The sequence below is a fragment of the Condylura cristata genome, unplaced genomic scaffold (genome assembly GCF_000260355.1).
Source record: "Condylura cristata isolate star-nosed mole 26May11 unplaced genomic scaffold, ConCri1.0 scaffold00001, whole genome shotgun sequence".
NCBI lineage: Eukaryota > Metazoa > Chordata > Mammalia > Eulipotyphla > Talpidae > Condylura > Condylura cristata.
In genome coordinates this window covers 2,700,189-2,727,394 of record NW_004567102.1, presented here as the reverse complement: position 1 = coordinate 2,727,394, position 27,206 = coordinate 2,700,189, and the positions used below count along the sequence as shown (strand labels likewise).

Below are 27,206 nucleotides of genomic sequence, written 5' to 3'. Positions count from 1 at the left end.
CATGATCTGGTTTTTATGCTATTTGTCAGGAGTCAGGTAAAGTGAGTTTCCTTAAAAGGCTTCTACAGGTCATGTGACGGAGGCAAACCTCAGAAATAGGACACAAACACTGGGACAGATAGCTGCCAAATACAAAAGTCTGAACTTGCATGAAGCCAGGACCTCCTAGAGTATCAAGTTTATGGGGTTAAAGCTTTAACAGTATAAGAAATAAATATGGTGAGGACTACAGAGTCCAAAAAAGAAAACCCACTATTGAAGAAGACCTATTCAGACTATAGGTTACAAACAGAATCTGCCGTAATTATTAAAATGATAATGACCCAGATCTTATCATTCTTCTCTCCCCTCTCTCTCTTCTATATATCCTTATATCTATATATGCAAACTCATCACCCTGTAAGCAAAGTCAGGGTTCTCACAGTCTATCTCATACTATGGTGGTCAAACTGACCCAGAATTTCATACTGTTCAGAGACTGGCACCCAGGAGAATAATATAAATTTCTCCTCCTACCTCCTGATGCTGGGTTATTGCCAAACTGTATGATCTAGAAAGTCCTGGGAGTAGAGAAGTCCTAGTTGTCCAATATTTCTTTAAGAGCCATGCCCTTATTTTTTGGGCACTGGGAATTTTAATCCAAGTCCTTGTTAAAGGGGTGGCACACACATTTTACAGAGTCCCTGCCCCAGCAGAGTATGCTTCCTATTAACAGGTTTTAAAAAGGTAGTAGAGAAGCAAACCTCTGTACAAAAACATGTGAGGATTTACTCCATGCATTTATATCTACTAGCAATGTGTTATTACTCTAGAGGCTGCAATTCTACAGATTCCCTAGTTGAGACATGATAAGCATCTTGTAATTATGAGGTAGAAAGAAATAAGGTCAGAATTTGTACCTAGCACAGAAATGTTTCCCTATCTCCAACTCCCACTTTCACATTTTTAAAAAGGGCTTTCTTGTACTTGTACATTTTAGTAAGCTAAAATCATCTTTCTGGTTCAATGTGTTTATGCTAAGTAAAAGAACCTGTTTCACTGGATACTCTCTGATAATACTGTATAAAAATTAACTCAGACTTCCAGGGGTAAAGTAATGAGACTTAAATGACTAAGTTATTACAACTGATTAAAGAACAATAGGATACTGAATGAGTCACAAAATAACTACTGAAATCAAGCAATATTTTGAATATACAACAAACACGTTAAAGAAGCATTTTGAAGATGAAAGATAAGGTTTTCTTCATGTTCTTAGGTGAGAAGATTGAACTATTGAACATAACTGCATTCTTTTTCTAAAAAGGTAGACTATTTTTTTTGGTTTGTTTTTTCAAATAACCTTCCTTGATTTTTCCCCAGTCCATGACTCCTATCTTTCTTCTGAGTGTAGATTTTTCATGTGAAATGAGAAGAGAAAAAGCAAAGACAGAAGTGATATGCTTGGGGAAGAAGCACCAAAGCTTGTTTGGCACAGCCTAAAGAACAGTGATTAGGAGATGTCTTACATTTTATATCAAGAGGGGAAAAAAGAACCACACGGGTAGAAAAGCAAAAAATGACACTGTTTAGCCTACTGGAGTTAGGAAAAATGAGATGTTTACTTTCCATGTGACCTGTGGTCAATCAATAACTGATCTGTCTACTAGGCAGTTTTACTAACATTCTTTGATTAGTAATTTTGAGCAAGTTGAAAAGCCTTGTTCCAGATCACTGATCCATACAATATCAATTTACTAATCCAAAGAGATGATTAAAAAAACAAACAAACCTGAGAAAACAAGGTCTTCTTTAAGCACATATTGATACATAATCCATATTTCAGGAGACCTTCTTGCTGAGAGTGGGGAGCAGAACAGGCAGATCTACTGAAATATGCTGCCTAGGAGTTAAGTCTCAGTGCTATCACCACAACAGCCTGAGTTGAACCCCCAGCCAAGCAAGTGACCCACATGGTGCAGCAGACCTTTCCTGTCTCGCCCATTGCTCCCCTCAGCAGTGTATGTCAGTCGATGTGCCTGTTCTGTTCCCCACTCTGTCTCTGGCGAATCCTGTCACCATCCGCACATCTGGCCCACACCTCAGTTCTTCTACACAAACAATAAGTAAAACCTTTAAAAAATAATATTTCAGTGATGGGGATAAAGTCTCGACCCTCTACCTCAGAAGCTGTCAAGGGAAGATACTTCTTATCTATGCGCTCTTCCTCTTCTTCATCCGGTGGTGGCTTTGCAGGAGGAGGTGGACGCTCCCTCTGTAGAAGAGCAAATAAGAATTTGACTATCTCTTTCTTCAACTAACTAACTTGTTTATTCTTTCTTTGCCCTTAGAAATAGAAAATGGTAATGCAAAGAACTAAACTCAAGATTTATAGTCTCTAAATGGATAGAAAATCTTGTAGATGCTTGTATGCACACAGCACGTGCACACACACACCAGCTAGCATGCTCTCTGGTTTATAGTAGAGATTATAAACATCTCTTTCATATTTTAGAATACACTGAGAAATATCAGCACTTAAAACACATAACTGGTCATCCAGAAATTGTCCTTTATAATACTAGCTCATAAAACTCTTCTATAGGAAAACCAGTGGCTCAACTTTTGGTCTTCTCTAAAAAGAGGAAACCAGGGCATCCCTGGTGGCATAAGTTTTGTTAAAGCCTAGCACTATGAAGCTATCACCAGTCACTGCAGCACCAGTTCCATCCCCAGTCAGGGAGCTGACCTACATGGCACAGCAGACCTCTCCTGTCTTCCCCGCTGCTCCCCTCCTCAGTGTATCTCAGTAGATCTGCCTGTTCTGTTCCCCACTCTGCCTCTGGTGAATCCTCTCACCTCCCCCGTGACCCCCTCCACACCTCTGGCCTACAACCCAGTTCTTGTATGCATAAATATATAAATCTTTTTAAAAATAAATTAAAAAAGGAAACACTAAGTCAAAAAGAATCAACTTGTTAAAGAGCTCTAATAAACTGGCTACTAAGAAAGTAATCAAGGACAAAAAAAATCAAATTTTGCTCAGATTTCAATGCTCTGATATGATTATCTCCTTTTCATTAGCAAAAGTTCAAAACCAGTATCTTACCTTTGGTCACTTCCTTCGGTTTATACATATCATCTTTGTGTTTACCAAGATGTTAATTACCAAGGGCCAGGAAGGTAACATGGCTACACGTACATGAGTAAAAAACGGCAAAGCAAGTATACCCCCAAGATATACGTTTCTACTTAGCAGGGCCATAAGAGTCTAGATTCCTAAAGTGGAATGGAACAAAGAAACTCATGCAAATCTATGTATGGCTCTGCCCTACAGAAACTTGATTATCCAAGCTTACTTGAGTAACCCTGTGTTCCTCTTGCAAAGCCTCCAGCTCCCTCTAATGGGCATCACCGGTAAGTACCACTTAAAGCAAAGCCTTCCCCCACAGCTGGATTCACTTAATTTCATTTGTGCCAAACAGTGAAAGGAGTGGGAAAAGACAGCTGTATCTACAGAAGTGCACGCAAGTGGAGCTTGGTGTATGCACTTGGTGGGTGGGTGGGCCTTTCCAGAATCCATACTGAAATGCTGGAGCCATTCCAGGACAAGGCAAAAGAGTCTATCAAAAAAGAACACCAAGAAACATCAGGCCACTCCCAGGGCACAAATGAAAAGTCCAAGGGTGATCTAACAGCCAAAAGATCATCAACATGTTCATAAACCAGCTTCAGATGGAAAGGGAAAGGCCAGTCTCTCCAAGAGAAAGACGTATTATATACCTGAAAATCTACCTCCAGTTTGGAGTGTCACTGGGGTACTTTAGAGCAGTGGCCAGTTTAATAAAGTGCAGTATTCAAAATCTCAAATTATCATGCCTGTCGATACAGAGAGGTGGGGTAGGGTACCAGTGGTTCAGACTTAGGCTCATGGTAAAATGTTGAAGGGAGAAAAAGGAGTGAGAAGTTTTGGCAACAATGTGCAAGAAAGGAAAAGAGAAGCAAATATCAGATAGGAATGTGAGAAGGGAAAATTCATGGTTGTCCTCACTTTATTATTTCAATGGCTGGAGGGGTCATCACTGACAGAACAGAAATGCCACATACTAATACACACAGTGTCTGATGAAGGCTCTCAGCAGCCTTGCCGAACACAGAGTCTGCCCAAATTCAAACAGATGATTCTTTGAGGGCAAACAGAAGGCACACATGCATTCAGGCACACAGAACCTATTTTACTGAGCACTATAACCAAAGGAACTACTCACCAGAGAGAAAACTGTGTAATCAAAGAGAGATGCAGCACTGAGGCTCAATAGAATAAAATACTCTCTCTCACTGGCACTAAGGTCAGAGAGTAATACCAAGATGCAAAGAGATTAAACTGAAATTGGAAAATCTGGAATGCTACCTCAATGCCAGCTGTATAGTTTTACCACACTGTGGGAGAGGGAGATGCACCACAGCACCAGCAGAACAGGGGAGTTGAATGCAGGTTAGGGAAACGCAAGCTGACACTAGCATTTCCTTGGGGTTTACTGCTGCTGACAGGTCCTCTCCCCAGTACCCCACCATGTCCAAGTTGCTGAGGCCCAACCACGTACAGGCCGCACTCCCGGTGCTTTCACTCCTGCTGCCTCCGACTCCTTGTTCACCGAGTCACGGTCAGATGATCGCCCGCTGGCCGTGCTGTCCAATGAGTGGCAGGAGACGGCATTGTACAGAGCCTCGTAGGGACCCTCCTCTTCAATATTTGTGTCAAAATCAAGGATCAGTTCAGTCACTGCTTTCTCCACATCACCTGAAGAGGAGGTCAGGGGGCAAGAGAATCAAGGAAGGGGGAGCACCATCTTGAATTCCCAACCACCACAACGACCCAAAGACCCTTCAACAATTAGGACTTGGCAAACACTACCCCAGAGGAGGAAAATAAATGCCTATTCTGCTCCTTCGACACGAAGAGAATGTTTTAGCTGCTGTCTCTAACTTAAGACGATTAAACAAATTTTTCTCAAATTCAGTATTTGTGAAAATACTTTACATCTATGAGGAATACCGCCAAGACCTTTATAAAATTCAAAATACTTTAATGCCAGTACAACATAAACTTAAAACCATAAAATGCAGCAAAGTATAACTGAAAAACGTAATACTTTAAATTCTTAATAAGAACTTGCCCAGCCTCAAGCAAAACAGAGGATGGTCACAGGCACTATCTGCCACGGCATCACCTTATATCTCAGGGGCTCACCCACTAGCTAATTATCATCCCTGAGCACCTGAGGTCCAGATTTAGGACAGTGTAAAATTAGCAACTGCTCAAGACCTCTGGGTCACTTGCAAGTTGTCAAAGCTGTAACTGTAAAATCCTTGAAAACTGAGAGCTGAGTGAATTGCTAATCCCATTACTAGTAGATTATGGAGTCAAGAAAAAGAGGGGGAGCCAAGGAGGAAACGACCACCACAGTAAAGGACCTCCCTAGTGGTACAAGGGGTTAAGTCTCAGTACTATGAAGCTACTTGCAGCCACTGCAGCATTGGGTTTGATCCCCAGCCAGGGAGGTGACCCACATGGCGCAGCAGACCTCTCCTGTCTAGCCCGCTCCTCCACTCAGCAATGTTTCAGTCAGTCAGCCTGTGTGCCCCATTCTGTCTCTGGTGAATCCTCTCATTCCCCGCACCTCTGGCCTGTACCCCAGCTCTTGTATGCATAAACAAACAAATTAAAAAAAAAAAGCTCCACAGTAAAGAGAGGCTGAGCACCCTCTCACCCTTCTACTCTGTGTTCTTCTGAAAAATTCCCTTTTTAAGTTCCTGGCTTTGTTCAGTTTCTCTAGCCTTCTTTATTGTGATTTGTGTCGGGGGGAATTGTCAGTCAGTATCTTGTCTTTTTCATTCTTCCTATCTAGGACCAAAAGGTTGCTCAATAAATCTGAAAAGAATGGCACTTATTAAAAAAAAACAGCAATAAAAAATGCTGATGAGGTTGTGGAGAAAAAGGAACTCTCCTACACTGCTGGTGGGAATGCAAACTGATCTAACCACTGTGTGGAGGTTCCTCAAACTATTAAAAATGGGGCTTCCATATGACCCAGTTATTTCACTCCTAGGACTCTACCCAAAGGACACAAAAACATTAATTCAAAAGGATACCTCTACCCCTTTGTTTACTGCAGCACTATTTATAATAACTAAATAACCCAAATGCCCCAAAAGAGATGAGTGGATCAAGAGTACTACTCAGAAATCAAAAAAGATAAACGCATACCACTGCAGCAACATGGATAGAGCTCAGTAAAATAAGCCAGAAGGAAAAAGAAAAATATTGATGGTTTCCACTTATAGAAGCAATATAGTAAAACCAAGTAAGGGGGTCAGGAAAAATATATAAACAAAAAACTAAATTTTAAAAAAATTAACAGGCAAGTATAAATCAGAGACATTCTATAGGGGAAGAGTAGGCAGAGGGATCAAAAGAGGGGAGGGAAGAGCACAAGGGACTGTGGTGATGGTCCTCAGGAGAAATGGTGGTGGGAATTTTATAGGGACTACACCTGAGAGAAGAAAGCAAACACTGTACAAAAAAAATGAACAATGATGTATAAAACATATATATATATATATATAATAATTAGATAAATCTGAAAAGATGGATCCTGGCTAACGAGGGAGAGGCTGGACTGCCCAAGCTCACCCATTTGTAGGTCAGCATCCAGTATTTGTTGGCCAAGTGACACTACCAAAATCACACAATATTCACTGTGTGGGCCGACACGCTTCAGGCACTAAAGTGTGTGTCAAGATGATGGAAGCCATCAAGTACCTATTATACACCTCAGAACACATTTCCTAGAGCCAATTGTAAAAGTAGAGAACAAGATAAAGAAGGAAAGGTGTCACAACCCTAGGCCTCAGCTACATCCAATAAACCTCACAGAAAAGCTAAAAACTATATGAACTTATTAAATACTTCTACTCCGCTGAAATTATGTAAGCTGAGATTTTTCATTCTATTCAAGAGCTTTCAGCTCTTTTCAAGGTGAAAGCCCCTTTGCTGGTAGAGAAGAGCTGCCTTACCTTGAGACTTCTGTGATATGGAGTCCAAACTGGAGATGAGAGGTGGCTGTTGTGTAGGAGTTTTCTCTACTTCCTTTGCACTTCTTTTTCCTGTCATGTGATCTATACGGAAAGATAGAATAAACTGCACCAAATACAAGAGCCTTGTTGAGTGAGTGCATCCCCTGGCCGCCCCGACAGTACCTTCAATAAGTGCTGCTATCTGCTGGCTCTTCTGAGAAGGCAGCTCTCGGACTGTGTCTAGAGCAGTCAGTCCACGGTTATCTTTTATGTTGACATCAATTCCTAGAGAAAGACACACCGGATGGAGCAAGGGAATGAGTCAAGTCAGCCTCAGAGAAGGTCAAATTCCAGGGCGCCTGACAATCCCAAGCAGAACAACCAACATGTTTCACCCAAAGACATTTAATATGGCAATTCAAGGACAATTCATACACTTGCAATCAACCAGGAGACACACATACACTGGGTTCAAATGCAGCCAGCAAAAACCCCCCTCCAGGGAGGGAAGAGGAGACAATCCCCACCCTGGCATGCTGTGTAGACAAGAGTGCTGCCGACCTCTCACCTGCAGCCAGCAGGATTTGCACCACATCGGTCTTGCCAAACAAAGCAGCCTCATGCAAAGCACTGCCCTTCTCCGTCTGGAAAGCAAACGAGAGCGCAGAGCAGGATGTCATCAGAACAGTGACCCTGCCTTCGTGTGGCTTCACACGACAGACGGGACATAGGCGACAGATGAGAAGGGACAGGAAAATGAAATGAACCATATGACATCCTCTGTCATTCTCGTTCCCACTTCTCTTGTCTGGATTCCAAAATCACATCCGGGGCCACACATCGTAAATATCAGATGTGCCACCAATAGGCCACGTGTGAGTAACTGCACTCCTACCCTTGGGGCCACCTATTGGTGAAAATCCTCAAAACTTCACCCTCTTGGGTGGAAGGAATAATGAGGGGAACAAACACAGGGGAAAAACTTCATATAGGGTTTGGCAGTGGAATGGCCACTTGTCTGAATGGAGAAAGCTAACCAGGGGGATGAACAACAAGGGTAAATGCTAAGCCTTCTACAGGCAGCGTCAAATTGATGGGGCTTCCGAGACAGTAGAGGGTTGGCAGTGGGAACACAAGTGTAGCGTGGTAAATAGGAAGATAACACAACTTCTCTAATTTCGAGAGCTAGTCCATAAGCACATCTTTTCAGGGTGTTCTGAATGTTATGTAAGCCCTGAAAAGACAGAAACATAACAGATACATCTTGTCTCTAAAGTTTCACAATTAAAATGGAAGCATCTAGCATGTGATGTGAAACGTGCTAAATAAGAACACAGCCCAGCAGCAGGGTCCTTGCGCCTTTTTTGAAATGCCCTCTTGAAGCTGGGAGGTACATCCGCCCCAATACCTGGTAGTTGCTATCCATGCCAGCATCCAGGAGGACCTGGACCACAGCTTTGTGGCCGTTCCTCGCTGCCAAGTGCAGAGGGGTGTGCTTCTTAGTGTTGCAGCTCAAGAGGTTGGGGTGTGCATTGAGGAGCATCTTCACCACCTCCAGTCTCCCGTACAGCGCAGCCAGGTCCAGAGGTGTTTCAAATTTGTTGTTGCGCATGGTGGGGTCTGTTAGCTCCTCTAAGAGAACCTTCACCACCTCCGTGTGGCCATACTGCGCTGCACAATGCAGGGCCGTCTCGTTGTCATTGTTCTAGAGAGTTAACAAGCAGATCACATCAGAAAGTGACTGGCAGGCCGACACAGCACTAGGACAATCACATAGAAAACCGTTGAAATTTAAATGAGAAAAATAGCAGCAACGCTTGGGAACTAACAGAAGACGGGAATCCAGACACAGCATTCCCCCACAAACAAGTCTGACTGCTCCAATCAGCCACATCTTCCCCCATTACCGCAAGAGGGGTGCAGTCATTCTTCAACATTGCAGCTGCAGTCTCTTGTGCGCTGAGAAGTGTCTCCAGATTTGGGGGGGAGTGAATGAGGGAAAGTGGCAGGCCTTGAGGAGAAACCCTGGCCTGGATAAATGCCAATAACATCACTGCCATTGATTCATTTTAAATTTCAACTGGTTTTTACAACTTATAGTCCACCATGAGGGTCTGATTCTGGATCTCTTGACCATCGGTTGCCTTCCACACAAGCTTTTTAGAAAGTTTGTCATCTGCGTTTCAATCAGCCACCTTGCATGCAAATCAATCAGCCACCAAGGAAAGCCAGAGAGCAGAGCACCAAAAATCACTTTCAAGATATCAGCCAACAGCCATTTCCAGGGGGAGGGAGGCGCCTCAGTTCAGCCATGGTCACGGAGGATCCTGGGCCTGTAAAGCTGCCTTACGCTACTCCAGGAGCCTGTGCCAATTAACGCATGCAGAATCTACAGCACAGGGACATGTTCTCATGTAAGACAGACACAACCAGAGAGGCTTTGTGAGAGGTGCAAAATATTCACAATTATAACAATGCCATCATTGCCATTCAAATTCACAACCCCATGGTCTTCCAAGTGTTAATTTTGTTTCAAAGGAAAGGTGGAACCTGTGTAAAACAGAAATTTGTGCTTTATCAATCATCAAAAGTAAAATGTAATCCATGCTCTTTCTTTTACTACTACTGACAATGTATATTAGAATAGGAATGACGAAAATTCCACGGCCTTTCCTTTTTTAGAAGCATTAATGAAAATCAGTTCCCCGCAAGACTCTGAGATTCCTGAATTTTTCCATCAGGCTTCTGCCACTTTGGGAGAACAAAGTTTATGAGGGGTGCGCCCAGCAAGTCAATATTGTGCACCTTTCAGTGACCAAAGGTAAACATTAAACATTTCCACAATCACTTTAATTTTATTAACGTTAAAAGTACCAGACTAGGAGTTACCCAGGCATGCATGCAATTCCATCTGCTTTTCATCTGGCATTTGACTGCATCATTTTTTTCCAGCTACACCAAGTGTACCAGAAAGATCTAGAGCTGCTGGGAGCAAGGTCCCAAAAGGCCAGAATGACAGCAAAGAATTTTTTTTAATGAAATAAGGACAGAAAGGGTGGTAGCAGGCATCACATGCAAAGACAAATGCACACAGATAAACAAAGGGCGTGGCGCTGAGCTCCAACTCGGCTCAGAGAGTAGCTCTGAGAAGGTGCAGGCAGCCTTCCCTGGCCACAAAGCAGAGCTGGTTAGCCTCTGTGATACAACTGGGCCCATGGGACGAATTCAGTCAACCTAAAAGTCTGGGGGACAGGGGAAACAGAGGGCAGAAAGCAAATCCTTGTGGTTCCCTGTGCCAAAGAAACCATTAGGCTACCCATCTGCCACACCCATTTCCTATGAAGCTACAGCATGAGGTCCCTGAGTAAAGTCAGAACTGGTACTTCTTCCCACAGGAGCTTTCTGTAGAATGACCTTGGGACAAAGTGGCAACATCCAAAGAAGTTTAAGAGGATCCCCCCAGGATTTACAATCTAAGATTAGCATGACAGCAAGGTCCAGAAAGTCAGCTTATTTGTACTATAACGCCAATCTAAAACCTTGTTTAATCTGAAGCAGATAGTGCTGCCTCTTATTTCCAAGTTGTCTCCCAACAACCAGAATAATCTTTTCTGGGTTTTATAAATAAAATAAAATAAAATAATCCATTAGAGCCTAATGAACTGTAAAACTCTAGAACTACTCAGCAGAAAAAACGAGAAAAGTCCTCTGCCCCCCCCCACCCCCGCCCCGGCCGGAGCAAAAGCAGCTCCCCCAAAGCTGCCTTGCTAAAGGTAAGGTCTTGATCACTACTAGTCAAATTCCTGACTATGTTACAAATGGCCTACCCACATCTCTGCAGAATGTTATGCTCATATTCACAGGGTAGGAAGCATCTTATGCTTTCGTCATAAAATGTTGCGAGATATTCTGATAAGCATAATACCCGTGGATTTATGTCTCTGGTGACCACATCTCTTGATTGTTTATTTAGGCTATCACACTGAGCTCTTACTAATACTTCCACTTTGAGCCTGACAACTATAGGGTGGGAAGTCAGTAAATGTTTATTCATGGAGCTAGAGATATGAGGGATTCTAAGGAAAACAGATAACTAACCAAAGGGAATCCTTCTCTTTCACACCTTCCAAATAATACTATAGGTGCTTAGAGCACTTCAATAATTGCAGAACTATATTACTATGGATCTGAATTGAGGAGGGAGACTTGAGTTTACATATTCCAATTTTCCTCAAAGTCTTTGCACATCCCCTCCATTATCACTCATCTTGAGAACATGACCATGTTAATGAAAACAAAAAAGACCTATGACCTTTCTACCTGGAGACCTCATTGATGTGTAAATTCATTCTATTTGTGATATATATACATATATACATCAACTAGAAGCAGCAGAAAACTGTAAACATTTTTATGGCCTTTCTCCTCCTGGGACTATTCAAAACCCCACTTTTCAATGCTTAGAGTGGCCGAATTGTATCCTTGTCCACTGCTGACAGATAACTAAGTCAGGGAGAGCTGGGCGGCAGCCCTCCATACTAATGATGGTATAGGCCCGTAGAGCATACCAAAGTGGAACGAAAGTATGAACTGGGTCTACTGAAAATTTAGAAGACATAGGAGAAATATGAGAAACAAGTCCATCATGTGGAAGACGAGTTAGACTTAATCTGTGATGCTCTGGAAGGCAAACTCTCAACAACAGATAGAAGGTCTAGGAACACAGATGTCAACAGTTTAGGATACCAAAAACCAGTGGAATCTAGTAAGAGGCTGCCACGTGGTAATTCTGTTTGCTACAAGGAGAAACAAACAAGACTTGGTCGATGGCCCACCTTTTAGGTGAGGAAGAAGAGAGGATTTCTGCTCATGGTGGAAAATGACCTAGACCAGACCGTCTCAAACTGGCTTCATTTTGGAATTACATGGGACCTCAAGTAACTACTAAGTCACATCCTACACTTGCCAAGGTAGCACATCAAAGAATAAATTCCAGGATTAAAGATCTTACCAACTAAGCAGCTGCCACTTAACTAAGCAATCCTTTATCATTGTCAAGAATGAGACAAAATGACATCACATGCCTTGTTATGTGATGCACTAAAAGGGCAGACCTGCCAAAAGTGCAAGCCTGAATCCAATCACGAGGAAATGTCAGGCAACAGAAGGGCAGTCTGCAAGACAACTGGCCTGTGCACTGCTAAAACATCAATGTCATAAAATGCTAAAAAGACTGAGGAATTATTCCAGATTGTGTATGATCCTGGATTCCGGATCTGAAAAAGAAAAATCGCTCTAAAGGACATTATTGAGACAACCGGTGAAATCTGAACAAATTCTGTATTAGATAATTGTGGTTATACAAGCAAATGTCTCTGTTCTCAGGTGATACATGCTGAAGCATGAGGGGTTAAAGGATCATGATATCCATGACTTAACCTAAGATAGTTTTTCATTGACAACAAGGTAGATAGATGGGCAGACAGATGGAAAACAAATGTGACAAAATGTTATTGGTCTGTGAATCTAGGAAAAGAATATAAAGCAGTTCATTCCACTCTTGCAACTTTTTGTGATTCTGATCAAACAAACAAGCTCATCAGCAAGCAGAGATAATTTCCAAGTCCTTTCTAGCTCTAAGATTCTGACTTATTTACAAATGTACCGAAAATAATCTACTCATATGAACTTGACTATTGTTCATTTTATGATATTCAGATTAAGTTAAAAGTATTTTAAATGGGGCAAATAACTTTAGTATGTCCACCTTAACTGAGAAGAATTTACATTTGGATACATTTATACTGAGTTACTGAGAGCCACGAGTCTGCTTGTTGACAGACCATGAAAACTACCTTAGCTCCCAGGAAAGGCATCTGAGACTTCTTAACTTCTACATATGCCTAATAGGCCTTAGCACAACCTTAGCACAAAAATATACTTTCACAAAATCATTCCTAAATGCAAATCAGACCTATAAAAATCTGACTCCCACAGAGTCAGGCTAAAATTCGGAGAGGTTAGACTGGAATCAGTTTAAGACATGTTTACTTTCTTAGCACTGTTTAGCCTCTGGGTTGGTGGTAGGGTGGAGGCAGAGGGCGGGATTTCCAAAGAGCGAAGTATGGTCTTCCATTTAGACTAATTTTCTTTCATGTGTGCAAAATCAAGGGATAGGAAAATGTGTTGTTAAGAACCTAAGTCTTACCCTTTAATTAGAGCTCTTATAAGCCAACTAAACTAGCCACCGAGTGGGAAAACAATCACTTCAAGGCGCCTCCCCCCCCTCCCCAAAAACCCTGAATAAACTAACTGAACAATGTTTCATTAAGCTACACTTTTGGAGCAGAGTCCAAAATGCAGCTTTAGAAATACCACATGGTACATACTTTTAAAAATAGAACTCCCAAAATAAATTAAAAAAAAAAGTAAAAATCAAATCTCAAATATTGCTAATTGCCAAAATTTATCTTACATAATATTATCTTATTTAAACTCTAATAAGACAATCCAGTGAGGCAGATGATACACCTCATTTTACAGAAAAGGACACTAAGGCTCAGAGAAAAATTAAATAACCTGTTCAAGTCACCAAAACTGATAATCAGCAACCCAGGATTCCAACTCAGATCTGACTTGAAAGACTATGACCTATGAGTTTTCCACTCTATCATACTACTTCCAAAAATAAAAAAGAAAATTCCAGTAAGGAGCCTCACTTGCTAAATCAGTATTTCTCAAAGAAAAATATGAAGTATTCACCTTGTGCAGAAGTACCTTAGATTTCCCTTCCCTGAGTCTGTTGTGTTTGGAACAAGTGAAAGATGAATCATGTGAATAATGCAGTGACTCAACGATAGGCCAGAGTGGTGCCAAAAAACAAGCCTCGTCTGAATGAAAATTGGATCAAAAACAGCAGGTGAGAGCACTGAGGAAAGAGGCTACTGCCATCACCTAACCCATAAACTCTGCCTCCCTCTGTGATGGAGGCCTGGGCTGTTTATCATCAGGCCTATCAGACCATTTCTTGTTCTGGCCTCACCAGGCGAGGGACTCAGCAAGTGCCCTGCTTGGCTCTACAATGTTTTTTCCTATTACTTCAGAGTGTTCAAAGGGTCAAGCAGAGAGAGAAGCTAATGGCTGGGGGATAAGGAACCCAGTTTGAGAGCCCCAGGAAGAAATGCAAGAGCTCAAAGAGATGAGATGCCAGCCATCAGTGACAGCTTTTAAGAATAAAATGGAGTCACCCATGCTTCTTCCCTCACACTCCACCACAGCTATTGAAAATCAGATGTCACTTCAAAAGAAACACAAAAAGCTGTAAAAACCTGTAAAACCCAGAAGTACAATTTAATCATATTCTGTGCTTATAAGAAGCTAATTTGACATCTTTTAAAAGCATTTTTCTTTTTTCAATTTCAATGATCTTCAAAATCACAAGTATAAATCAAACCTATACTACATCCCTTATTTTTCCCCATTTCTAAACTTTTCAGACATTCCCAGAAAAGTGCCGAACTGTTCCAGAATTCATAGGGATTTAAAAAAAAACAAAAACGCTGAAGCTGCCTTTTCCCAGTCTCAGACAGGCCAAAAGCAGACGGGCAGGAGCAGACAGCAATGAGTGTGATGAGGAGCCTGAGTGGACAAGAGAGGAAGACAAAGAGGGCCAGAGAGAAAGTGTAGCCTGGAGAAATGATGCAGAGAAATCCTGACAGTAAAGTACACACCTTGGCATTGATATAAGGGTCAAAAGGGCCGTACTTTTTGAGTTCTTTGATTTCAAGAGCATTCTACAAAAAGGAGAGGAAAAGAAAATGTGATGGTAAAATGGATGAAATATATCAAAGCAATGCACAGCCCTAAGGGTCCCAACACTAGAGCAACTCTGATGTCTCTGGTGCCTCAAAAGAATATTAATGGGGAAGACAACCTTCAGAGCATGGCACTCGTCACCCCCAGATTCAGGCATTTAACTGGACCCATATTAATGGTTTTTAAATAAATGAGAGTATTGCGTGTAACTACTACCTAGATCCATTAGCTTCTTCAAGCTATAGCAGAGTTCTTCCCATTGCCTTCTCCTCCCACCCACCTGCCTGCAGATAGATATTCAGAGCGCAGGGTCTATCAGTGGATGCTCCAGGCAGGAAGCGGCTGTGAGCTGGACAAGCTCAAGCCACACTAGTGTGGCTCAAAAATCCAAGCAGCTGTGTTCCAAGGCCAAAGTGAGCAAAGACAGGATTAGAATGGTTGCTGAAAATGTCTTAAATGAGAAAGGCTTTAATGGTGATTAGTTTTCTCAACTTGAGGAATATTAGTTAAAAGCGAAAATCCTTGTAAATTTCCTCCAGATAGAAGCTAACCGCTTTAGCCAGGAGGAATAAACCACATTCAGACTCTAAAGACACAATTCTAAAGAGACAATTTTCATTCCTAATGTTATAAAACAAACATCCTCATTGATGATATTAAATGTCTTTTGCTTACCTATACATAAAACACAGCCTGGAGGGGAAAGAGAAGCTGAGTAACAGTTATATATATACACATATATATATATCAACTCCAATTCAAGAACTGGGAGCACTGTATTTCTTTTCTCACACCTCGGAGGGAAGCTGCCCTTTCTGAACCTAAGCCATGCTCTGAACAGCTCACTGAGAACTGACATGGGGTATGCTGGCAGATGGACTTACCAGAATGCACTCTTATTTTCTAAGGAATAATTCTGATCTAATCCTACAGATAATTGAACAATCTTCTCAGTGAAGTCATTAGAAAAATAGGGCTAGGATTACTAAGGAAGAATCACATCTCTCTCATTCAAGCAACTGAGAAGAAACATAGCTGCTCAGTTGAGAAGAAAAAACAGGGAGTGGCGTGTCATATAGGGAAAGCTCATCTCTCAAATCCAAACTACAGGGAGATGTATTTTATAACAATTTTGTTTAGAAATTGCATAATCTAAGCAGAACGCTCCCCCAAAGAATAATTATAAAGAAAATGAAGTCTCAGGGCACCTCAATCCATGGCTATTGGAACTTATTTTCTTATTTTCTAAGCATTCTCTCTCCACTGTCAAAGCAAACCCACTCTGGAATGAGGATGCGCACATGTCAGGGACATGCTCTCCGTTCATGGTTTTGTGCAACCATGCTTCAGCACTAGCACAAGTACTTCCACATCTGCAAGTTCGGATGGATGAAACACACCAGCATGGTTCCCACAGTAGTGACATACAGAGAGCTTTTCTGTTTACCAGCTAATGTTGCATTGCCATGATGATGACTTAAGCACAGTTAATAATTAATCAAGCCCTTTACTTTGACTCTGAACAATTTTACAAGACTTATTTACATTATTTAAAATCTGGTACATTAAGTATTTGTATTTTTATTACAGCACTATTCTGAATCTGCATGACTCAAATGCACCCTAATAGGCAGAATTTCCCTGATGCTCTGAGGGTAACTACTAGAAGGAGGGAACTACTGGTTCTCTGAGCTATGGGACTGAGATGGTGATGGGGCTACCAAAGTCTCGCTGTAGCTGAATGAAGAGCACTTTCCAGTCTTCCAACCTGTTCATTGACTCTGGTGTGTGAGGGCCCTTGATGGATGAGCAACCGCACTATCTGGGCATCTCCTTTCCAGGCTGCCAAGTGCAGAGGGTAACAGCCTTTAGAATCAGCCACGTTGGTCAGCGCATCATTCCTCAGGAGAACCTCGACTACATCCCTAAAAGGCAAAAATCAATCATGAGTCGCAGAACCCAGAAGTCTTTCCTAATAATAGCTCTCTCCATTTGTACAGCACAAAGTCCCTTCATGGATGGTATCTCACCAGGCTCCCCTATCTCTTCTGAGCTGACTGCCCAGGCTCTTCCTTTGACTCAGAGCTACAAGTGCAGCTGTTGATGTGCAGCAGAGTCATCTTGAGTCACACTACACTGACTTACCCCTCCTTGTTTATCTAAGCTTTCTAGATCATCTATTTTCCATTATTTTGAAAATGTCTGGTCCCCTTGTCTAAACCTTGCAATGTTTCCCTGTTTGTGATGTTTAAATAGTATTCAGGGACAGAATTTACATAATAGTAGTCATGCAAGACAAATATTATTCATCACATTATTCAGAACATTTCGTGATGTGGGAGCTGAAAGTGAACAAGTAGAGCAATATTGAAATTATTGCAAACATGAGCCTAAAACACACAGTATCATCTGTATGTCCAGAATGGAGGATTGAGCTTTCTTCTTTGTGACACCACTAATTAAGCAGATACAAGTGTGTAATTATCCCCATGCACATGAGGTCAAAGAAAATTCCCACTGGAAATAAAAACAGCATCTGGAGATGAACCTGGTTAATAAGCTACAGTCATTTAAGATTCACTTTAATTCAGGTTACTCCATTTTTTTAAGCAGGGAAGAATCGCCATGGATTCATTTATGAATTATGAGGTAATTCAGGTTACTCCATGATTTAATGGGGGAAGAGGCTGTTGTTAGCTTTATCTAAGAGGCTGCAAAAAGACAATGATCAAAATCCAGTATGTTTTAGAAAAGTCTAATGTAGAAGGAAACAATTACTGCCTCTCTCTGGCACACTGGATTTAATTAGGCTGGGCCAGATATTGCACAAAGTTGAAGGCTCCCACTCCTTACTCAGAAAAAGTTAAAATTTCTTCACTAATCCCTTCTCATAAAAACTAAACTTCTAACGCTCAGGTCTGACAGAAATCTCTACCAAGCTCCCTTCATACCCTCGATTTTGTTACACTCTGGTTTCTGTTCTTTCACATCCTGGCAAATTGACTCACTATGCTCCACAACCCTGCCTATCCGTGCACTTGAAGGGCTGCACCCTTTTGGGCTTCCAATCACTTAAACTATACTGCCTCCTCTCAACTCCCCCAGTGCACTTCTTCGCCACAGAATTCTCCACACAAACCCATGATTCCTAAAAAAATCTCCCTACATTTAAGAGAATTAAGTAGGCCGTATTATGCAAATGTGTTTTTCCCTTAAAAAGGATTCTTGTTATCTAGTAGGCTAATGTGATGAGGAAATGGTAAGCACAAAGAGTAAACATAAACAACTACTTTAACAGAAGGAAAGTTGCTCATGACCATTCAATCTATTTTCAGTTTATAAATGGACTGGGTTGCCTAACAGGTACCTAACAGGTAACCCAGCCCCTCTAGGATAGGGATGCCCCAAATTAGATCTTCATATTCAGATCACTGTGTGACCTTGCACCAATTCAGTTGGGGAAAAGGACACACACTAGAAAAGGTAAAACTTAACCTCTGGTTAAAGGTTTCTGGAGGGTGGATAAAGGTGTTGAAATTATACAGTACACAGGGATTCTGGAGGGACTGAATTTCATTTGTTCTTCTCTGTTCCTCAGTGTCACAATTTAGTAATCCTTTACAAGAATGAAAAAAAAAAAACAAAAAAGCCCAAAACCAGAAATGCAGCACGTTAATACTTACTTATGGCCATTCAGAGCAGCATGGTGCAAAGGCGTATACCCAGTGCTGTCAACACAGTTCACGTTTGGCCCTCTCCAGATGCTAAGGGGGAAGAGAAAGATGAAGTCATAAACCAAGTTTAGAGACAACTAGCTGCTTGGAAAAAAATCTGTGTGGTGTTTAGCCAAACTGGCTATTTCCACATGAATCCTGATAAAGGAAAGCAGCTGGACAAGGATTTAAATGTCAGACAACAGTGTCATCACTTAAGAACTTGTTCTTCTGCACTCTTCTCAACTGCAACTTCCTTATTCACTCAGTTGGAGACTTGTGCCGCTGAATATTCCCAGCTCTTTGAAAGGTCATCAAAAATATCATTGAACCAAACCACCCAGCCAATCATATTCACCTCTATACTCCTGATTCAAGTCTAAGGAAAAGCCTCAAGAAAGATCAGAAAACCAGGACAATTTGACCAGCAAGAAGGAAGACGAAAGAACCCACAATAACGAAAGCACCACCATACATGTGTTAAGGTACAAGAAGCAATTTTGTCTTTCTTTGTGACTGTGTTTTATTGATAATAAAAAGAACAACTGGACAATCTACAATTTGAATGCCTTACTTGAACCAGAAATGCCATGCTAGAAAAGCTGAAATACCATCTTATTTGCTTTTTAAAAACTTAATTCTTATTTCTGTTTCACATCTTTCTGCACAGGCCAGACTTCAGAAGTTAAATAGCAGAGGACAACTTTGTTTTGTCCTAGGTTTTGATGAGAATGCCCCTAACGTTGCTGGCAGTTAGTTTGATATGGACACTCTATAACATGTAAAGGAAGTATCTTGGTTTTCCTCCTTTTAAAAGTATTATTGGAAATAGTTGTTTACATTAATTGCATTTCTGCACCTCTCAGACCACTACAGTTTTCCACATTAAACCAATGAATATGCTGTCATCAATAGGCTTCTTAATACTGAACCATTCTTTTTATTTCTGGAATTTGACATTATCCACTATGGTCAAATCTCAAGAGTATCCACCTGGGGGATTTTTGCATCTGCACACATAAATGAGGCTGGACTAAAGTTTTTGCTTTTTGTCTTACTGCACTGGATAGTATCAGTGTCAGTTTGGGTCACATATCAGCTGCGTAGCTTTGCATTCATTTTGTTATTCACAAAATCATTGAGATAGAACACTAATATCATTAGGGATCCCCAGTAAAACCATCTGGGCCTAGATCATTCATGTTCTGATGCTGGAAATAGCATTACTAATAACAATAAAATTCTGGGAAAAGCCCAAAAAGTCTATCGGTAAGAGAAATTATTATTATTATAGTGTATGTACAGAGTAGAATATCATATCCTACTTTATATTGTTATATAATAAGAGAGTAATGGGACCCTCCTTGATGGCACAATGGTTTGAAAGCACAGCACTATGAAGCTACTGCAGTCACTGTAGAACTCCGGCCAGGGAGGTGACCCACATGGCATGGCAGACCTCTCCTGATCCACCCACTGCTCCCCTCAGCAGTGTATTTCAGTACATCTGCCTGTTCTGCTCCTTACTCTGTCTCTGGTGAATCCTCTCATCCCCTGTACCTCTGGCCTGTACCCCAGTTCTATATGCATAAATAAATAAGCCTTTTTAAAAAATAAGAGAGCAATGAGGTTACAGTATAATATTAAAGAGAAAAAAGAAATAATTGTAAATACTATATAAAAAGAATCTATAAGGGACACTTATCAGGATTGTAAACTGAGCTAACAAGTTTATCTCCTGTCAAAAGTTCTATAATGTAACAGAAACACCCTACACCATAGACATAATCAAACAGACAGACAGATGGGTAGTTCAGCTCAAGAGAATAATATCACCAAGTTCCACTGAGTATATTGAAGAATTCCTCAAAGGCAGAAATCAGACAAAATCAAATCTACAGACACAACCAAGAAGAATGCAAGTTCTTTTAGTAGACTCACACAAATGGAAAGAATTACATTATAAAGTGTTTATAAATATCAGGGAAACAAGCACTCTTAAATACCACTGGTATGAGTTTAAACTGGTAAATTTCCTTTGGGAAGACAATTTGGCAGCATCCACCCAAACCAAAAATAGGCATTCACTGGAGCCAGCACTTCCACTTCCAGGCAGCCATCCAACAGAAACTCTCACACATGTGCACAAAAACACATGCTTGTAAGGGACTGCTCCACCGTAAGAGGAAATACTAAAAACTTAATGTCTGCTAGGTGAGAGTTCAGTACAGGTACACCCAAAAAATGAGTTATTGCATAACCACTAACAAGAACAAAGGAAAGGAAACAAGTTAGACCTATATGTCTAACACAGAAAGATTCCCTTAGGGCCTCCCTGGTAGCCTAGGGGTTAAGTCTCAGCACTATCTCTGCAAAGTCCTAAGTTCCATCCTCAGCCAGGAAAGTGACCCACATATTGCTCAGCAGACCTCTCCAGTCTCCCCCGCTGCTCCCCTCAGCAGTGTACTTTGTCAATCTGCCTACTCTGCTCCCCACTCTGACTCTGGTGAATCCTCTTACCCTGCACCTCTGACCTGTACCCCAGAGTTCTGTATGCATAAATAAATAAATCTTTAAAAAAAGAAGAAAAAGAAAAAAATTCCCAAGACATACTATGTTTCATGAATAATTGAAGGAAAAGCCATTGTCTAGTACACAAAATGTGCACCCCCATTTCTGTTAGTGTAATTGTCACTACACACATCTGAATGTAGACAGCAATTCAAAGAGTGCTCCCCTTGTGTTGACAGAGGTCATCTCTGGGGAAGGAAAGGTGTGCTTGGCACACGGCAGAATGGTAAGGATGGCCTTCCATGCTCTGCTTTAGGTTCTACCACACACTTTAAAACTTTTACAACAAGGATGCACTCTTGCAGTCATGTTTAATTTTTCAAAGGAAAGAAAAAATCTATGCATAGGGAAAAGACAACAAGAAGCCACGGAAATGTCAATAAACGATAGTAAATGTATGACATGGCCACCTTAACGAACATTAAGTTTAAAATCTTCTGGAACATTTGAAGTGAGAGGATAGGATATGTGTGCTTTGGTTTCTAGGTTTCTTGTTCCTCACTGAATACTGAGGATGTTGCCGCAAGGTCAGGAGCCTGAGGTGGTGCCTGGTACCCCATCCCTCATGAAGCACGATCTCCTATAGCACCTTTGAACATGGAGGTAAGGCCATCATATCTCTTTGTCCCACATGTGTAATGAGCTGATTTTCTAAACCACTATATACATATATAAAGCCTGTGCCTAAACATGGGTTCAAATGATGTAAAGGGAAATAGGTCTAGAAAATCTAGAGGTTCCGTGTCCATACTGATTTTCAAGTTGCTTCACAAGACAAAAAATCATTGCTCTATTATAAAATATGTGACACTAAGAATCCAACACCAAATTATTTGCTCCAAATCACAAGCTCCCATTTATGGAACTCTTGGCACTTGGCCAAACAAGGATTTTACGATCTAACTAGGATGACAAGATGAAGTGAGCGTGCAGTAATATGAGGCCATCCATAATTCAACAGCAAGATGGCTGGACTAAGCCAACGGGAGTTAGGAAAGAGGAAATCACCCACATGGTAAAAGCAGTCGGGAGCACAGGCCTGTCAGCTCTTAGTACTTCATAAATCTCTCTTCAACCATCTCAAAGCAGGTCGCAAAGTAACCTTGTGAATAAGACTGAAACTGTCCCTGCTTTTAACAAAAAGACAGAATTGAAAGAGCCTTCTGTCATTTTCTAACTTTTACCTCATGGTTTAGAGGTGATTAAATTTGGATACCCTATACCAACACTAAGAGCTCCCTCAAAACAATTAGAAAAGACAAGGAAGAAAGAGAAGAACTTTCCTACATAAAGCAGCAATATTTACAACTAGCAAGGCCTTCCCACCCTCTTACTTCCCATTAGCATTTGCTCTAAATGTCCATCTAGAAATGTTGAGAAAAGGCAAACATATTAAATGAAGCCTAAATGAAAATGGAGAACTGTAATGTCTTTGCTTGGAATTTTAGCTTCAGACAGGATGGTAGTAACATCCCCCTCCACCCAAGTTTCTTCCTTTCTGGCAGCCCAAGAAAAGAGCTATTTACAATCTAAGTCTTCCTCCCTATCACAGTTGTCCTATTAAGTTTTTCTAAAACAGTAAGTCCCAAAGAGTTGCTCAGCACCAAACAAAAGCAGAATACAAAGGACCAAGAGAATCAGGGGAAAAAACAAAATCAAAAAGGTCCAGGAGAGCCCTAAGTCAAGGCTAACTTGTACTGATTGTGCAGAAATGCAATGGTACCTTGGCTTGCCCAACATACCCTCAAAGTGAGCTGGATGGGTCTTAGAGCAGTCACAGAAATCCTGCAAAAAGCAAACTAGGTTAAGAGCTTGGGCTCTGCAGTAAGAAGCAGATCTAACTTCAAGATTTGCAAAATCTGCTACTTGTCAGTTGTGAAGTCTTGGATAAATCACTTAACCCTTCAAATCACTGCCTCTGCTTAGTTAAACGCTATTGTGATTAGCGGCCCTGGACTTAAATGGCTCACGGAAACTAGTACTAAACTGGCTCACATTAATTTAACACCATTGTGGTGAGAGGGCCTAAGACATGTCACAGCAACTCAACTGCATGGACACGTGATGCTGAAGGCATGCCTCAGGAGCAACAGCACTGGCAGAAGGCATGGAGAGACAGTGCAGAGAAGGGAGAACACGACTTCTAAGAACCTGTGACTTTTGGATCCCATCTTCAAAGCCTTTCTCTGTTCATGGCAGGCAGCATGATGGAATTGTAGGTACTGATAAGAAAGAGCCAGCCTTGCAGACCATGCAGACATAGCTAACTACACGGAGCAAGGTGCCAAATGAGACTTTGAGCACTAGAGTACTCATGCTTCTACTAAAATAATTGGTAAAGTGTGTCCTCTATGTACCAGGTACTGTACTAGGACCTGCAGCTGCAGATGGGCTAAGACAAATTCTCTACCCTCATGGTGCTCGAATTCTAGGGGGAAGGACAGGAAGCCCACAGAAAAGTAATTACATAATAGGATGCCACGTAGTGATAAATGTCATAAGCGAGCAAATGAACCAGACAGAGCATAGTAAGAAGGTAAAATGTGATAGGAGTGACACTTACATAAGGCATTCAGAACAGACCTCTCTAAGAAAGGTGAGCTTTGGGGAGGGAAAAAAAGTGAAGGGATGAGTGGGTGTCTGAAGCACACAGGCCAAGAGATCAAGTGCAAAGCTGTGGGAAGACACACGCTGACACCTATTTGGAGATTAGGAGGAGCAGGCAGCTCTGCCTGCAGGATGGGGCTTACAAAGGATCCGAGGTGAGTCTAGGTCCTTCTAGGTATCTATGTACCAGGCTCTGGTAAATGACAGTGTTAGGAAAGGAAGGAAGATAGAAAGTCAAACCTGAAAGAAAGTCAAATCAGAGGCAGAGGCACAGGTTCGTAAATCCAAAACAAGATGGTCAGACTCAAGTGGAAGGTCAAGTCAGGGTTTCTCATACCTGATGTAAAGGTTCATCAACATCCACATTTAAATTTATTTAATCCTCAGGCCTGGCAAAACTGCTTAAAGTTTCTGTAAGTCAAATAAGGACAGCAAAAGATACGCTGAAAAGCTTATTCTGTCTGACAAAAAAAAAAGGCCAGCTCACAGGTCTTCTGACTCATGATGCCTTTCTTCATTATACCTTCTCAGATTTTCCAGATCATGTACGACATCTTTGCCATAGCACTTGCCATATTTGACCTTGAGCCACAGTGAAATCTTTATGCTGCATCTCTGTATTTATACTCTTCAAGGGAGTTCTTCATGTTTCCAAGAACACATCACCATGCAGTGAATTGGCCCACGGTCACCAGTTTACAACTTCTAGCATTCAGTTACCCACTGGCTAGCCCAGTGTGGTGTGGTCTCTAAGCAGTTTAATGAACCTGCCATACTTATATCCACTAAAAATGGTAACAATCACTTAATGGGACATACAAGAACACTGCATTTGAGAGGTCTGCATATAAAACACAGAGACTGAAGACCCCTAAGTTGGAACCAAAGTGCCCAGTCCATTTTCACCAGTGATTAATTATGGGATCAGATACTGCAATGGAATGATATCTGAAAGTGGTTCTGGGCTGACAGTAAGCTTGATTCATTTGGTCACTCCGCTATTTATACAGCTTCCTTGGTGAAGCATGCAAAGGGTAGCTCATGGGGAAATAGAAATAAGGAGGCTTTGCAGAAGAGACACTTCAGCTGAGCCTTACAACTCAGAAGGAATTGGTGAAGCAGAATAAAGGAAGAGAAACACCCAAATTCAAGAGCCACTGAGCAGCTCCAGCAAACTGGGGCAAAGGCAAAGACGCAGTGGGGGCAGGGCACTACATCAACGGGCCTGTATGCCAGTGGCAATTTTTGAGCAGAGAATGCTCAGGTGTGTTTTAGGAAAATCCTTCTGTTGACAGCTGGGAGGTGGGAACCTAGATGACCAACCTGCTATTCATCATACTGTTGGAATGACCTGACATAGTTGAGAATTTGAAAAATAAAATCACTGTGCTAAGTAGGTATGTAGATAATGGTCGACAAGAAGTATGCTACCAGACCCAGGGAGCCCAGGTGGAGTCAGCAATCGAGGCATGAAGTGAAGATCAGAATGAAGGTAGCGGATAGGTGGGTGGAGAAAAAGGACAGACTCAAAAGAAAAGACAGATGACTAAATGGGGTTGAGGTATATTATCCAAAATTCAGCAGATAACAAGAAAGTAAATCCAGGGAAAAAAACAGGATTGCTCAGTTTTGTGATTGTGATAGTGTGACATAAGGGAGGAGAGTGAGAGAGTTTTATTTTGCATCAGTGGAGGCTGAAATGAATCTGGACTCCCATGTTTGTTCAGTCAACAGGTAGATGTGAAGGCCTAGGATACCATGGCTACAAGATTAGTTTAAAAAATGACAATGTTGAGAGCCCTTCGGTTGGTATAAGGGGTTTTAACACTCACACACTATGAAGCTATCTACAACCATTGCATTATGAGTTCCATCCCCTGCCACCAGAGAGGTGACCCATATGGCCTAGCAGACCTCTCCTGTCTCATGCCCTACCCTCCTCAGTGGAATGTTTCAGTCAATCCACCTGTTCTGTTCCCCACTCTGTCTCTGGTGAATCCTCTTACTCCCTGTGCCTCTGCTCTGTACCCCAGTTCTTGTATGCATCAATAAGTCTTAAAAAAAAAAAATGGTAATGTTGGGCCTCCCTGGTGACCTAAGTGTTAAGTCTATCACAATTGCAGCCTGAGTTCCATTTCCGGTCAGGGAGCTGATGCACATGGCACAGCAGACCTCTCCTGTCTTACCCATTGCTCCCCTCAGCAGTGTATTTCAGTAGATCTACCTTTTCTGCTCCCTACTCTGTCTCTGGTGAATTTTCTCACAACCCCCTGACCCCCATATCTCTGGCCTATACCCCAGTTCTTGTATGTATAAATAAAAATAAATCTTAAAAAATTAAATGGCAATGTTAATAAATAAATAAGGCAATGTTCAAATGCATGCTACCTGTATTTGACCCTTACTACTTTATTATGGAGTAACAAAGTTTTATTTCTTACAGGTTATAAAACTAAAGTTCAAAGGATTAACTTTTCCTCTTTGAGTTGTCCTTGCAAAGGCAAATTTATCTCTGAACTTCAGAGAAGGCTGGCAGTTTTCCAACACAATGAAATGTTGTCCAAAGTTGGTCTAACTTTCAAGACTTCATCTTACTCAAATGAATTTGACACATCCTTACTAAATCACTTTCTAGATACTTAACCGTAGAGAGTAAAAGGAGAGATTTAACAAGGAGACTATATAAACACCCTGTTGTCAAAGCTTGTGATCTTTGGAAAAACACAAAACTTACAGATACAAAACCCCTAAGTCAATGCCAAAGTAATTCTAGTAAACTGGGAAAAATAAAAACATATTTTTATTTCTACTCATTCCTAAGCCCCATTAAAATGACGGGGGAGAGGAGGAAAAAGAAAGATAAGAGTGAACATAAAATAGCAACATTTTCAGAAGATGAAAATTAGGCAAATTATAGAACTGAAAAAATGAATGCCCTGGTAGACAGATGGATATGGCAAGTCACACACAGATCCAGGGTGGGCTCAGGGATGAGATGTACCAGGTGACAGAGGTGACCAGGGATAAGGTGGGATTTGGTACAAATTCTTTGCAAGGGGCATCAGATTTTCAAGCCTCCAGCCATACCCACGGCATCCAGTAGACAATTACTCCTGTGCCCAGTCAGGGGAAGTCAGATTTATTCTATGAAAACAGTGAGCCCTCAACAAAGGGGCATTATGAAGAACAGAAGGTAGGGAGAGGCATTATAATGAAAATAGAGGCCCCTGCACATCTGGCCTATACCCCATTTCTATATGCATAAATTAATAAAATATTTTTTTAAAAAATTACCATACATGGTTCTCCCTGGTGGTGCAGCGGGTTAAAGCACAGCACTGAGAAGCTAAAGCCACTTCCTCATGAGTTCAATTCCCGCCTGCCCTGGAGGTGACCACATGGCGCGGCAGACCTCTCCTGACCCACTTGCTGCTTCCCTCAGCA

General features: G+C 41.5%; 1 protein-coding gene across 2 annotated transcripts in view; it reads right to left on the bottom strand.

Moving 5' to 3' along the window:
* ANKS1A (ankyrin repeat and sterile alpha motif domain containing 1A) overlaps nucleotides 1–27,206 on the bottom strand; it is a 175,416-nt gene that overhangs the window by 84,435 nt on the left and 63,775 nt on the right. For both annotated transcript variants that reach the window (XM_012721321.1, XM_004673408.2), the window contains exons 2-9: nucleotides 18,555–18,635; nucleotides 16,640–16,796; nucleotides 8,465–8,761; nucleotides 7,625–7,700; nucleotides 7,240–7,341; nucleotides 7,057–7,158; nucleotides 4,584–4,780; nucleotides 2,162–2,254 (exon numbers count right to left, since the gene is read on the bottom strand). In XM_012721321.1, the coding sequence (XP_012576775.1) occupies nucleotides 2,162–2,254; nucleotides 4,584–4,780; nucleotides 7,057–7,158; nucleotides 7,240–7,341; nucleotides 7,625–7,700; nucleotides 8,465–8,761; nucleotides 16,640–16,796; nucleotides 18,555–18,635 (1,105 nt within the window). The remainder of the gene's footprint in view (nucleotides 1–2,161; nucleotides 2,255–4,583; nucleotides 4,781–7,056; nucleotides 7,159–7,239; nucleotides 7,342–7,624; nucleotides 7,701–8,464; nucleotides 8,762–16,639; nucleotides 16,797–18,554; nucleotides 18,636–27,206) is intronic.